The sequence below is a fragment of the Meleagris gallopavo genome, chromosome 16 (assembly GCF_000146605.3).
Source record: "Meleagris gallopavo isolate NT-WF06-2002-E0010 breed Aviagen turkey brand Nicholas breeding stock chromosome 16, Turkey_5.1, whole genome shotgun sequence".
Taxonomy (NCBI): Eukaryota; Metazoa; Chordata; class Aves; order Galliformes; family Phasianidae; genus Meleagris; species Meleagris gallopavo.
The window spans coordinates 8,874,009-8,889,411 of record NC_015026.2 but is presented as its reverse complement, the minus strand read 5'-3'; the positions used below and the strand labels follow the sequence as shown (position 1 = coordinate 8,889,411).

The 15,403-nt window shown below is 40.2% G+C and overlaps 1 protein-coding gene across 1 annotated transcript in view; it reads right to left on the bottom strand.

The window, feature by feature from the left end:
• LOC100542757 (ubiquitin carboxyl-terminal hydrolase 22-A) overlaps positions 1-15,403 on the bottom strand; it is a gene marked incomplete at its 5' end in the record, with an annotated part of 42,031 nt that overhangs the window by 10,911 nt on the left and 15,717 nt on the right. Inside the window, 3 exons of the mRNA XM_010719591.3 lie at positions 271-376; positions 7,494-7,641; positions 13,638-13,807. Coding sequence (XP_010717893.1) covers positions 271-376; positions 7,494-7,641; positions 13,638-13,807 — 424 coding nt within the window. The remainder of the gene's footprint in view (positions 1-270; positions 377-7,493; positions 7,642-13,637; positions 13,808-15,403) is intronic.

Sequence of the window (15,403 nt, the reverse complement as noted above, 5' to 3'; positions counted from 1 at the left end):
TTTCTCTCACAAACTTGGAAATCATCCACCTTTTAAAAGTAGTAAGAAATCTATATTCCTAAGTCTGTGAAGCCTTCTATAGTTGGTATGTCTTAATATATGATAGTTAACTGGCAACTTATTGCATTCAGCTGTTGTATTTCTACAGTTCTCATATTGCAGGAATTTTGTTGTTACTTTACTGATGCTCAAGAAAGAACTCAGCACACTGCTGCAGCAGAGAGCACGCAACTTCAAACTAGAGCACAGAATTGGAATAAAAACACTTACTGGCAGACTTGACAGGTAACATCAGACTGTAGTCCGCCTGTGAAGATTTGGTCTATGATGCAGTTACAGTGGTTGGGGTTGTTGGCCTTCTTCCCATTATCATCACCTGGAGGAATGTAAACACAGACTGAGAAGTCAAAAACCCTCCTAGGAAATAGTAGTTTGTCTTGGACTATGTCTCCAGTAGCTCTTTATAATGAAATTCATACTGCAAGTTCATATAGACAACATGGAACCCTGAAAACATTGTGCAAATAAAAATGAGACAGAAAGAGAACTACAAAAAATGTAAGAGAGAGTCAGGAGGTGACCAGATGCAGTTAACTCCTGTAGAGGTGAAACTATTACAGTGGTAAGCAAATTCCTGTTCATAGCACAGCCCTGTTTCCCTTTGCAGAGATGTGCTTTGTGCTACCTGGTGTGAAGATCAACTCCTAAGATGAAAGAACTGCCAAAACAGTTAATGAAAATGACTCTCTAAACTTCACTAAGAGGGCCACCGTGCAACATTTGCAGCTACCCAAATGGCCAGAGCTTTACCACAAAGCATTAATTTCTGCTTAGACAGGGTTTTGTTATTTTCCTAAATGAACACAGAGGAGAAACATCAGCAAATGCTGCTTTTTAATTCTAACACCCTCAACTCCTGAGGGCTGTGCAGGAGAGGAGTGCTGCTGAGACCATCAGCCTGCTGCCTGCACCCCGGGCTTCCAGCATTTACCTTCCATTCAAGTTTTCACCAATCAGAAAATGAGAGATGTTCTTATCAGAACTGGAAAGATTCTTCAAAGACAACCCTCTAACTTCCCAAGGGATACCACGGCCACACACCTATCTTCCAAACCCTGTGAGCTGTCACTGGTCTAAGGAGCACAGCAATTCATTTTTATGATCAGCACTGAGATAATGCCAATTCAGCTTTCTTAGATTAAACAGAGGATGAAGTAAATAAAGCAATAACTTCTTGGCACAGTTCTCAGCTTTGAAGCACATTCCTTCTACTCTCCATAGGTAAAATAGGAGTGACACTTTTCTCCTTTCATTTCTGAGACTTATGCTTACTTCCTTAGGTAGGTTAGATGCAGTCAGTTTTGCTCTGCAAACAGATGCACACAAATTATTTCACAGCAGCAACTAATTATTCTGTAAAGTACATTTTCATGTGCCTTCCAATATCCTGTAACAGAAACTGCTAAGACAACAGAGTTCTGAGAGTTCTGCCAGCTTCCCTGGGACCTTTAACTTACCACCACGTACTGCCATTTCAGAAATCAAGTATTATGCTGCTGACTCCTCAAATCACAGCTATTACTCAAAAGTAATTAATTTCTAGACAAGTGTGTCCACCTGAACAAACCAATGTAAGCTTTTCCTTGCTGGACTATTCTTGCAGCAGTCTTAAGAAGGGACAACCTTTCTTCCATATGATACTTCAGAAGTTTGTGGAAAGACATTACTAAGGTTCTGCCTGATGCTAAGTATGGAAGTAAAGACATGGGTGACACCTCCCAATGGCAGCTGGCCACCTGAGTCAATTAGATCCTAAATGCCTCAGCCAAGCTCCCACCCATCTGCTTTACAACTTTTGTTTGAGTTGCCAAGAATCCCATACTGTTTCCTTAAAATGGCTCTTGAGCAAAACGCTCTACAATTACATTTGAGATGTGCAAGCTTCCAGGTGGGGGCGACTGGACTCAGACACTTTTCGATCAGCACTTCTGCTGAATCTTACTGACCTCGGGATCCTCAGAAGGGCTGAATTATGCTGAAGTAGTGGACAGAGTGCACACACACATAGTACAAGACATTCCTCACTTTACAAAAAGATCACATGTAAGCTTCAATGACTACACATGGATTTAAAAGAATATATAACCCTACGTTTTCTATCTTTGCTTTTAATGCTCCATTAAAAAACAACAACAACTGTTACATTCCTGTAATCTCAGGAAATAGAAAATGAGATTGATTCCTTCCCTCTATAGCAAGAGGGCAGAAGCAGAGAATGAGCATCCAGAGAGTATCAGTGGGCCGCAGGTAACATCCCTGCTGGGCACCTGTAATAGGCAGCCATCGCCGCCTCCGGGAGAGCAAGAGCTCCCTTTTCAATTACACAAGGCAATTAGCATCGGTAACGAGAGGGTCTCAGAAGAATATCCTGCAAGCCTGTTCACAGCAAAACAGAAGGGCATTACCCACTCTACATTGTTTCCCATGACATTTGGTTGGGGGAGGGAGGGAAGTCAGATTACCACCTACTCGCACCAGTCAATATGGAACAGATGCTGAGAGGAGATTATTATGCAGCTGAGAACTGGAAGCTGTGAGGTCGTTGTGCTCAAGTTAAGGTTACCTGTAACATTTCTATCTTACAAAGTTGGTTTTAGCTTTCCAGGTTTGATTTTTAAAGCTGTTCATAATTCTTACTAAGAAATCAGCAGCATGCTGTAAAGGATCGGTGAGAAAAACTCAAAACTACATCAATACACATACTAATGTAGTTAAGAGAAGGAAAGAAAAATTAGTTTAAAAACTTGAATTTAAATTAAATGAAACTTTAAAAAACCAAACTGTTACCATGCCTGTGCAATAACCAAGCACATTAACTTGTGCTCAAACATATGCACATTTGATACATTACTGAAGTTAAATCATAATTAATAATGGTAAAACCTGATACACAGATTACTTTTTAACTTGGAGTGTGGTTTTGAAATATAAATTAGTTTCACCTCCAGTTTCCGTATTTTAAAGGAGAAAAAGGCATTAAAAACGAGTAACGTTTTACACGAGGACATTTATCAAAACAAGACAGAAGCGTTGACTTCTGCTTTGCTTTGGTCCCCACTGTTCTGAACACCTCCTTGCTTGTTCTCCATCATAAAGCTGCACACGTTAATTTCTACGGACTGCAGCAGATGACATGTTTCACAGACACATGCTTTACCAGTTCCTAAGAATATCCTGCACAACACACAGCGCAGGCTCCTGCTTTGCTCCCAGATCTCAGCACAGCATTCTCTTTCTGACATGATCCTCAGCACCAGGCTTCAGATTTGCTTTGTAGCAGAGCTTGTTAAAGATGAACGCAAACTGCTTCATGAGAAGCAGATAAATGAGGAACAACCAACTCGACACCATCACTTTCTGTGGTTGCTGTTAGGGATCTGGGCAGCACTGGGTGAATAAAGCTCAGGATCAAAATGCAGCATTACTTCCATTTTTTTTTTTACCTTGCTTTTCAAATCTTAGCATAGAAAGATACATATCTACTGCTCTTTGATGGTGCTGCTCTTGTTATTAAGAAAAAAAATGCAGCCAGTAATTTCTCTGGGCTGAATATGAACTTTTCAATTGAAGACTTGCTCCATATTAAAAATATATATATATATAATTCAACAATTCTGGCGTAAATTTCTCCAATTTTGAGCAAGTCCAAGACATGGTTAGTAAAATGGGACGAATGGAACTGCGCCATCACAGGAGTCTGTGGAATCACAAATGTGAGTTGCTCCCACAGCACTGATGGCCTGCTTGCCATACCAACTAACAGCTGAACTTCTGCTGCACGGAGCGGGCAGACAGAGCCCTACATGACACTCCTCTATAAATGAGGAAGCCTGGAACTCCTGGAGGATCCTGCACTAAGAGCAGGTTATCTGCTGTGTGTTATTCACCGAACTGCCTAAGAACACAAGAAGGAAACAACAGATCAATGCCCAATCATTTCAGCATCTTCTATATTCCAAACACATTCAGATACTGAAAATCAAAGCTGTGCACAACAGCTGAAGGATCAAAGTCAATGCATGCCAAAGTCCAGGTGAATGGTTGGGCTCCAATAGAAGGAAGGCGGCCATCACCTACACAGCAAAGCTTTTCATAGCATTACCCTGGCCAAGAGACAAATATGTGACTGCAGAGTGAGCTCTGAATCTCATTGTGAAGCTTTTGTGGGGAGCAGGACCACAAATGCCAACATGCAATGGCCCCGCAGAACTCTGAGCTCTATAAACCAGCCAGAGACTGAAGTGCACAAGGTGTAGGTACAGCCTGAGCAGCATCTCTCAGTAGCAATGCTGGAAGGAGAATTCAGATTGAAAAGACATTGCATTTTCACTTGGAGGAGGCTTTTAAGAACTGACTGTGTGCACAGTTAGGTTAATGGTAGAGAAAGGAGGAATTAACAGCTTAGCCATTTTTTCCTCACTAAAATGTTACTTTTCAATTAACTCAGCCACTCAGCCTTTTCCAGCTGTTGAAATGAAAAAATATGTTGTATAAGCACTACAAACTCAATTCCTTTTCCTTCAGAAATACCCAGTGTCACTGCACAGCACAGAGCAGCCCTGTTAGCCATCAGAATGTGCCCAGCACAGATGCTGCAGCTCAGCACAACTGTGTCAGCACAGGAGAGCCATCACCCCTGGATGTGGTTTATGTGGGCGATCACGCAGGAACCCTGAGCTTCACAATTTCACTACAATTAACTAAAACCAAGTATTTAAAAAAAAAAAAAATAAGAAAGAAGATTCCTATCTGTTTTAAGGGGTGCACATACATTGCATATACATTAGACAGACAGAACAGAGTTTGCTGTCTTGCAGTCACATTCTTCTTGAAATACAAGGGGTGGCCAAGCAAAAGGCAGACAAGGACCCCAGTAAATCTACAGAGGAATACAACTTTTCGTGTGACTACCTGGGCCAGCCCATACACGAATTTTCGGGCAGATCATTTTGTGCTTGGTAGGACGCAGCACTACAAAATTTATCTTTTAATGCACAACAAAATTGCATTTTCCAAATTTAGGTAATGATGAGAATTCACAGCATTCTCTGACTTGCATTAGAGCATTTCCTGGAAAGCAAAGTAAATGGAATGGAAAAGTGATGACTGGCATCAGCCAAAGAAGCATCATGGGGTATTTATTCTTCTTAACACAAGGAGCACTTTCATTTACTTATGTACCTAAATCCATGGTGATCATGGACTCTGTCCAGAAGATGGGGCTTTTGAACAGTTTTCCCCATGACAATACTGTATTTAATTGCTGAACTTGCACTGTGCTCTAACTGCTGAACTTGATTACTATGAAGTGTAAGCCTGAGAAGTTTTTTAATTCTGTAAAACAAATCTTTAATATTGGGAGAGAAAGCATTATTTGCTTACTGTAATTTAGGATGTATTCTTACTCATATGTTGCCATATGTGCATGTTATGTGTGTCTGCCTGCATGCCTAAGCATGTAAGTTGGCAAGCAGTCTCACTATGCAGCTAAATAACCAACTCATTCCAAAGGTGCCTTATCGTGACCGTACTTGAAGTTCTGGTTTACATGAACTGGTTTGGTTCCCACACAACTGCTCAACCACTTCTTTTAAATAGCTTTGATGTGGTATAGGTTATTTACCATAGTTTAATACAAGTCTCTCTTCAGTTCTTCAGAAGCAGTTCTGAAAGCGGGGTGCACAGGTATGAAGGATCTCATGACAGCACCTTCCCACTGGTAGAGCTGTAATGGTGCCGTTACATTCATGGAAATAGCTCAAACTTGAGGATTTTAATTAAATAACTGGACTCCAGTCCTTGTATTGAATGCCAGTGATACCCACAAGCCACAAAAGCTCAGCACTAAAGATTAAAAAACCTAGTTTGAGCTCGCTTAATGTGCTATGATACTGTGTGTTGTCAACAAATCTGTGAAATCCAACCAACTGCAGAACGATCCATGCACATGCATATGCCCTTTCCAACCAGGGTGTCATACAGATCTTCTTCACAGCTTCAGTTGGACCAGAGAGGCCAAACAGAATGAAGAGTAAAGATACAGCTGAGAAAGCTCCATTTTGTTGGTAACTCCAGAGATTCTTCACTTAAAGCCAAAGCACGTGTAAGAAAAAAACAAACTCTTTCCAGGTTATTTCTCAGGGACATTTATGGTTACAAGTTTTTTCTTTCAATTCTAAGAAAATAAAATAGTACACCTTCACAAACTGATCTTGAAGCATGCAAGAAATATATGCATCATTTTGTATCAGAGAAAGTGAAAAAGCTTCAAGATTTGTTAGGCCAACAGTTCAGAAATGTTACAGCAAGAAGAAAACATTTGTTTGCAGCTGAGTTTTCTTCACTGTTAATACACAGTGCAAGAGAGGTGAGTACCTGGATTGACTCTATTCCTCACAGCACTTCAACACTCGTTTCATTAAGCTTGCTGAATTTCCATTAGTGACTGTCGAATGACAGATGTTAATGATTACACAAGGACTGCTCTGTGGACACCTTTCCTTGGAAGTATTAGCTCTGGAGAGGGCTCTACTGAAGGACACCTATTATGAAACTGAACAAGCACATCTGCTACTGTGTAAGACTCTCAAAGAGAACAGCAAGACTTCAAAACGTTTCAAGGAAGCAGTAGCAGCCTTCTTTCTGATAGTCCACTGGCAAGCCACAAAATTAACTTCTAAGAGCTTTTTCTAAGACCACTAGAGGAAATTTGAGTGCTTTAAAGCTTATTTTTAGTGACAAAGAAACTTTTTTGTTTTGTTAGCATCAACCCTACTATCTTCCCTTACAAGCATAGTAGAAAATGTCTGTGCAAGTAAGAGAATCAAATTAGATCGAACAACAAATCAAAGAATTCTCAGTTAAAATTTTATCCAATTAACAAACATAAAATACATAATTCCATACAGTATTACCAATCCCTTGATTTACACCTCAGATAGTTCACTCCTAGAAGCAGGCCACTGAGTGTTTTTTACTGTATTGTGCAATTACATATTTTGTATATGTATTAATAAACACAGTATCAAAAACAAATACTCATTTTTTTCTCTTATTCACGTTTCTGTAAGCAATAGGGCAGCATAATACAGCAGAATAATATTTAAGCAAAACAGCCTCAGCCTCCCCTATGTTCTTTTCATCAGTGATGACACACTGAGTTCCAACTACCTCAAGCATACACGGAATTAAAATGGAAACTAAAAGACTGTCTCTCAGCCAGTAAGAGAAGAACATGATGGTCATTCAAGCCAACGCAAAGACTCGTCTGCTTCTAATTAGGAAATTTTGACAGCGAGAATAGTTTTGTCCTTTAAGCCTATCAGATGTTTTAAAAGAAACTTGCTAAGACTGCTTTACTGGAAGATACTCTTTGCTCTACCTCCTTTTGATCCAACATTCCTTGTTGATTGAAGACTCGGCACAAGCCTTACCTTTGCAGTGTCTGTGTAGCACATCTAATGCAGCAATGAGGAACTCGTGTGCATCTTGTTGCTCGTACCCTGCTAAATGCCGTGCATGAGTCCATACCAGGTGCAATAACCTATATGGAATGTGAGGAGATCGGTGCCCAGAGTAAAACTGCTCAAAGCAAAGAAAAGGACATGACTGTTAACAAGTTACACAGCCTTAATGCATTTAATTATTAAAATCTTTATGAGCGCAATTAGTCAAGTAAATTTAAATCATTTAACTTTGATGGTCTTAATAATGAAAAAGACAGTTTTTAATCACAGACTACTGAAGAAATAGTCTCAGGACTGAGAAGTTTCCTTCATTTAGCTATGGATTAGCATTAACAGAAGAGGGACAAAGCTCTCAAAACAACCTGATATCGATGCCTTTCATTGAAAGAGAAATTTGTGGGTTTGCTGGGTTTGGTTCTTTCTGAAAAATCTGCCGCGTTCCACTTTAAATAGATAAATAAATAAATAACCAACCCAAACCAGTAATGGCGTCTGCTTTCCTGGCTTGAGGTTCAGCTCCTTCCTCACCCTTCTCCATTTCATCCAAGCCCTGCACCTGCAACTCCTTTCATCTCGTCTGAGTCTGCCATCACCTTTTCCTCACTCCTGACACCAACTCTGGCACCCCCAGCCTGAGGCTAAAGCCAGCAGCCTTCCCTGAAAAAGCCGACTTCTGCGTTTGTTCAAGAACTGCTGCACCATGGTACTGGTCCCAGAAGCACTGCAGAGAGCTGTTGATGCTCCTGCAGAGCATCAGGAAAAGCCCAGACAAGCTTGTTCAGCTGGGCTTCAGGCTCCATCTGGATTTGGAAATACTGGTCTGCAGCCTGATGAGGACGGAATATCTGCAAAGGCAAACTTCCCCATGGCAATGTACCAACATGTATTGATCCAACTGGTATTTCACTGAGGAATGTTAAAAAAGAAAGTATTTAAGGGTAATATTTTTGACAGTTGGAAATTTGTAAGGCCTTCTGCCTTCCCTAACCTATAAAAAGCTATTTGACAGTAAAGGGTGCCTGCAACACCACAATTACATTTTGCCACGACCCTACCAAACTTACAGACATTTATTTTTAGTTCCTCTTCCCAAACACAGAATACAGCAAGCAGCAAATGCACACAACAAAAATAAGGTTAAAAAAACCAGCAGTCTGTCATTTCTCATTCTTACTGGAAAAGCAGGCTTCCTTTCCCAGTCTCAAGTTCTCCCTCACTCAGCCTGAGTATTTCCTATAGGTGCAAGCACTGGCCTTGTGCTACAAACACAGTTGGTCTTCTGAGGGCAAACGGTGCTACAACTGGCCCATCTACTCATAAAGCCATGTTTCAATGCATTTCCTTAAAAATACATATATTTTTAATTATTGTGAGCTCCCCTTCCTCCAAATCAGAAGATATACCTCTGCAGCCAACCACCACAAAGTGTTTCTATAAATAAAAAGATCAATAGTCAACTGGGATGCCAACAAGAATGACACCAAGGGAGCGGAGCGGTGCTGTGCTAATTGAAATCTGCTGACACAGCTGCTGCTCAACGTAATTTGGGGAACTGCAGCAATAAAACTTCTCTCTTCTGTCACTCCTCACAATTAGTCCCAGAGCTCGCCGGTCATTTTCACCAACAGCACTCTCTATAATTACTCCACTGCAGACACTGGACCTGCCAGCAGCTTTTACATTCTCTCGTGCTTCATCAGGATGAGAAGAACCCAACAGAAAGCTTTATTGCGTTACTGGTTATTATCACACAGAAACTAGAAACACAACTGGGAAGAGCTCTGCTGACCATACACGTATGCAGAAGAAGCAGGGAAAGACTCCCTGTTCTATACACCAAAATGAAACAAAAGGATCTGAGCGTGTGCAGCAGCACTACTGTATAAATGTATAAAACATCCACTCCAACTCCGCTGTTTCCTTGCTGCTGGAAAGACCAACCTACCAGCACTGATCCAATACATGAAAAAGATAAAAAGCAGAAGGAAAAAAGTCAATTTAAAGTCTTATTTATTCATTATTACACAAAGCTTTTCTTTAACTGTGCAAATCTAAATGCCTGTCTTTGTAAGTCACCTCTAAAAGACTTCAGTGGCACAATTCTTCCAAGCAGAAATTAAAATATTTTTCTCTTTGAAAATGCTTTCAATCCAACAGTATGAGTTGTTTATTTCAAAGAGAATTACTTCAAGCAACTTGTAAATGATTGGTAAGGCACTATTTAATTGCTGCTCTGGGTTAAAACAGGATGCAGTGTCCTCAGTCTTACACACAACTCGAGTAACCGTGTTTCTCTGTCCCACTTAAACATTTGACTTGGAAGAATCCTGGCTTTGTATTTTGCATTACTGCTACCAAAAATATATCAATACTGGGCAGGGAGGAAAAAAAAACAACAAATCAAACATCTGCACTCCTTTTTCCTGCCAAAAATACACGTAAGGATGTTCCCCAATTCTGTGAATAAACAGATGCATCTGATGTATCCTGTACACATACCAACTTAACACTTCCCTTGTAATCAAGAATTTACAGGCATAAATCCCGTCCCAGGCTCCAGTCCAATTTGAAAAGCTAACACCTCCTCTTAGAAATTAGTTCTTAAAGGACTTTAACTGTACAGAAAACTTACAGTGGATAAAGGGAGTGGGTAACATCTTTCAGAATATAACAACACTGACAGAGGTTTCCCCAAAAAAATGCAAAATTTCCAGGATCCAGACAAGCAGCTATACCTTCAGGTTCCGTGTATTTTCTATTCTTATTTCAGAGACGAGATTTTACTAAACAGACCCCAAATTTGCATCCTCCCTTACAACATGCAAGGTCTCTGTCTACAATAAGGGTCCTAGCTACTCTTCTACTTTCTTCTTCTGTTCCAATTTATTTTATATACAAGCTGTTCCAACCCTGTACAATCTTAAGATATCAAAACCATACATCATCTCATTTCTTCTCCTTTTTGTCCTCACTTCTCAACTTCACATAGTTGTGCTGGGAACTTCGATAGGCTGCTGGGGATGACTAATGATGGGAACAAAGAAGGCTTTGTTCTTTACATTTCTGAGTGGATGTGCTGCATTCTGCTGTATTCCCAGGTATTCTTGCTATTCCAGTCACAGAGTACAAAAATCCACTCATCCTAAAGCACTGAGCAGTTACTCCACACATAAACTTACCTAAACACTGGGATGTGGACCATCCTGGAATGAATTTTTGTTGGTAAAGCAAAACTAAAACACAAATACCAGTAGGTAAAAGAGTACACAAACTCTTTCAGCAAAAAGGGTTCATGAACATATCCTGTATGCTCCGTTTTCCCTTCATCTAGTTCCACTGCTGTGATTCCCAAATCCTTTTCATTCCTTTTCTTATGCCACGTAATTCATGCCATGTTACGCTGAGAAATAGGTTTCAAGTAGCTCAAGTGAGAACGTTCGTTGATAGTTATTAAAAACAAACAAACAAACCCTGAGATTATTGCTTTGCGTGCTTGCAAGAAAAGCTCAAGGTGAGAACTCAGTCTGGAGAACTAACTGGCACTCACCACCAACCCACTACAAGGAGGAAGAATTTTAGACTTTCCTGCTTAATGTAGACAAATCATTGATATAACCTATATAACTGATTTTTTTTTTTTTTGAATAAAAAGTAGGGAGAAATTCATTTCTGTTGAAGTGCAGAAGAGTAAAAGTTGCTTATTTACATATCCTAAGTTTCACTTAAATGTTCAAAATGGTCTCCTTCTCCACAACAATTCTTACTTGCATGCATTCTCCAGATCCCCTGGCATTCCATTTCCCTAAGATCACACCTTCAGAAAAAGAAAGGGTGGAGGGGAGATGAAATAAATTAACCCTTGCCCTGATGGTCTGTCACTGGGTAAGGCGCCTTGGGATAACTGCATCCACTAATCCTGGTGGGAAAGCTTCATAAAAACAAGACAGAACCTGAACTAAACTTTCCCTGGTAATTCAATTACAAAGGAATTCTTAAGAACCGCAGTGCTGAGATCTCCACTAGTTGGCTGTCCTTCATTCAGACCTTATCTCTGCAGAGATGCAATAGTTAGAATGAAGAACCCTATGCCATATATTTGGGATGCGAAAGATAACCAAACCAGGACTGTAAGATACCTGTCTTTATTCTGCATGTGCAGAAATTCAGCTGAATGGGAAACAGAAATTTGCAGTGAGCACTCAGAGAGCTATAATCACAATGTAGTATTATTATTGTTAAAATCCATAAAGTTGGATGTGACACAACAGTTTTGTTTGTGGAATACAACGTGCTTGTTTTACTTTGAGGAGTCACCTTTTGTTCTCCTCCCACAGCACTTAGCTGCAAAAGGCGTACAGAATACTGCACTGCTATTCCCACAGTCTAAAATCAGAGGTGGCTCTTTGCTCATCTGCATGCATCTTACAGAACATCAATTATTAGAACTAATGCAAGTGTAGGCATGAATTCTGATTGGGGAAAATGAAGGCTGAGATTCCCAAAGTTGTGTGTGAAATTAAACTTGATTACAGTTAAATTTAATGAGAACACTGCACTTAAAGCCCCATTACTGTAACTGCCCATTCTTTACTACGTGCTTGTACCTAATCTAGCAAAAGGCATCTCAGGCCATCAGCAGGGCTGAGCATACAGGAAAGGAAACACAGACCAGGCTCAGGCAGTACTGATGTTTCCTCCAGCCACTCCATCTGTAACGCAATACTCATTTCCTCCTTTCCCAAGGGATTTGTTTTCTTTTTTTAATGCACGTGTATAAACAGAAGATGGCAAAATTAATCAGAATTAGACTTCAAACAACAATCTGATGGAAGACCGTAACAGTATTTTTTTTTTCCTTTTTGATAAGCAAATACATTTCTGTATTACCAGTCTACAGGAACTATTTCTATAGTTTTTTGTATGTCTAGTGATATTTCCCCATTTAAGTGCACGCCTGGTCTGAATAATGCTGTAGCTGCTACCTATTGCTATGTTTGCCTTTAGTTTTTTACCTTCTCTCCAGACAGGCTTAGGAATAATTGAAAAATCAATCCAAAAATAAGAAGTACAGTATGCAGCTAACAACTGATAAGCAGCATGAAAAGTTACAGATTGCAGTGAGTGCTGAGTATGATTAGAAAGCAACTTTATACTGGAAAGGCTAAGGGACTTCATCTTCCACATACACTGAACTCACCTGCACCAAGCTGCTGCACACAGACATCCCCAGCTACTTTACATGCTTTGTACCAACACATACTATGGCCCTGTTTTGCTCTGCTTACCAAGAAAGCAGATCTGTTACTCCTGGAGAGGCACAGGACTGGAATGTATGTGCGAGCTTGTTTTTAAAGACATCTCCTTTTAAAACCTGAAGCTTACATTTAGCCATACAGCCCTTAATTCATTAAGATAGTAAAGCTCGTCTGCTATCAACTAAGGACAAGAACGTGTCCATCACGTGCAGCACAGATTAGACTTAGGGAAAGGCACGCTGCAAGGCCAGTCACCTGAGTGAAAAATAAAAGAACCGCTGCTCATATACGCAAGGTACAAACTGTATCAACACATTCACCTTCCTACATCCTCCCAGCCATTAATTTGTTTCCACATAAGAGATAATAGCAGAGGGTTTTCTGTTAGGAAGCACAGAGTCAACATCAGTAAAATACTTACACAAACCTACACAGTTCAGTTCCTCAAACCAGAAGGCCACATACTGCTTTAGTCTTATTCCCATTATCGCCAGAAGAGCCTGTGCCATATTTTCCAGTTACAACTTGCACATTTAATTAACACACGCATTCAGCTTTAAGATAAACAACTGCAGGTCAGTCTCAGAAAAGCAGGCAGCACTGTGTTATGTCCAATACCAGCACTGCCTAAACAACGATGACTTAAGCACAAGTCTTCAAAGGCCAAGAGTTTTCTTTTCAGCAGTTAGGTATTTCTGACAGCAGGATCTCAGTCTCTACTGCTCTGATTTGAGACCTCAAGGGGAAGCAGAATTTGCATTCCTTTTGCATTTGCAAATAGAACACAATCCCTTTTGGGATACAAAACAGCCAACATCTGCGGAAAGGTGATGCTATTGCAGCAAACAGCACTCACCTCCTGAAAAAGCGTAGACATTTCACAGACCAGACATGAGCTGGGGCTTTGCATTTCACATTTGTGCCTGTCGGAGAGGAAGAAATCTCGCAGCAGTGGAGTGTGGGTAAGTGCCTGGACAATACAGTTCATAAAACATGTGTTCCCAAGATTGATTAGCCCTCGTAGACCTATAAAGACAGAAGGGGGAGGGGATGCGTAAGCATTACTGCATTTAGAAAATAGTACATTTAAATTATTTGCATTTTTATACAATTTTCACAGTGGTGTCAACAAATTTACTATGTATGCGTTGCTCCAAGTACACAACTTTATGTTTACGTAGGCTATTGGTTTTGATGTACTCAAGTCACAAACTGCCACAAGCTTTCTTAACTACAGTATGATTTGTTTTTTGTTGGTTCTTTTTGCTTTAAATTCTTAGAGGAACATAAAACTCAAAGTACAGCAACACCAACAGCCTTATTTTTGCAGAGGCTGTTTTTCCAAACATCCCTCCTCAAGCTCGTGCCCAAAGGCAACAACAACTGATAAACTGCAACAGTACGATACATTAAAATAAATCAGTTTGTTCTCAGATCATTTAAGAGGCTTTCCCTCTTGCAGGTCACAAAGTCAAAGTAAGGTTTTTCTACTGACAAAATACAACAAATATCTTCCTAAGTCAGGCAGCAAAGGAAACGGCCTCAATATAAGCCAACCAAAAAGCCAGGCTGTGACATCCAGTACAGACTTTGTGCTTCCTCCTTTCCGTTCAAAACCTGAGATCTGAACAAAACACCCTTAAAGAACAACTCTGAACAGTGCTATTTCCACTCGTGTTTTAACTACATCAAACATTCATCTACAGCACACATCACAAAAGTCAATTTGGCATAAGAGGATTCATCACACCTTAAGTCAAACGTTCAGTAATGCCCAGAGATGATTTCTTGTGCTTGGAAACCAAGGTGCTTAAAGGAATGCTCTTCTGTTGCACAACTGAAGAGAGGTTAGGAGTGGGGAAAGCTTTCAGTCATTTGCAAAGTCTAAGTGAGAAGAAAAACATGCTCAAGTCCTTGAGTACTCTTCCAAAATGTTAATGTACTGCCACCATACAGGAGTGCTGAACAAGGTCTTCAGGTGGATAAGAATGCTGATTTTTTTTAACCAAAAGTTTACTTTGAAACAAGGAAAAAAAATGCCCTGACATACGCATACAATTTTGCTGTCAATTTAAAATGAACGTGGTCCTCTTTTGTGATATCAACAGAATTACTACATAAACCATGAATGAAAAAATGAATTACTTGATAGAGAACAAAGAATTGCCTTGCCATTCTACAAGGGAAAAAAAAAAAAATAATAAAGAAAAGTATCAGCTGGCAATGCTGTGCTAATTAAAAATGGTGCAGTTCCCTTGCAGTACACCAGACAGTGCTCAAAGGGCTCTTCAGCATCTTTCAGCAGGAGGAGGTGTGGTCCAGTTGCTATGTTACCAGAGAGAAACGGCACTCCATCAGCTGGAGCTGCACACTGAGCTGCAGGCGATGGATACAGAGCCCTCTGAAATCCCCTTTTCTGTACCTAATGAAACACAGCCCTCCTTCCAACAGCTTCCTGGTGCTTCTGTTTATTCACAGTGCAGGACAATGTTCCTCATGTATATTGCAGTAACTTCTGTTGGGCAGAAAGCTCATTGCAATCATTTGCTTTATTTTCATGCTGGGAGGCAACAAATGTGTGCACATCATTAACAAAGTGTTAAATAGTTAATTTGGTGTAGC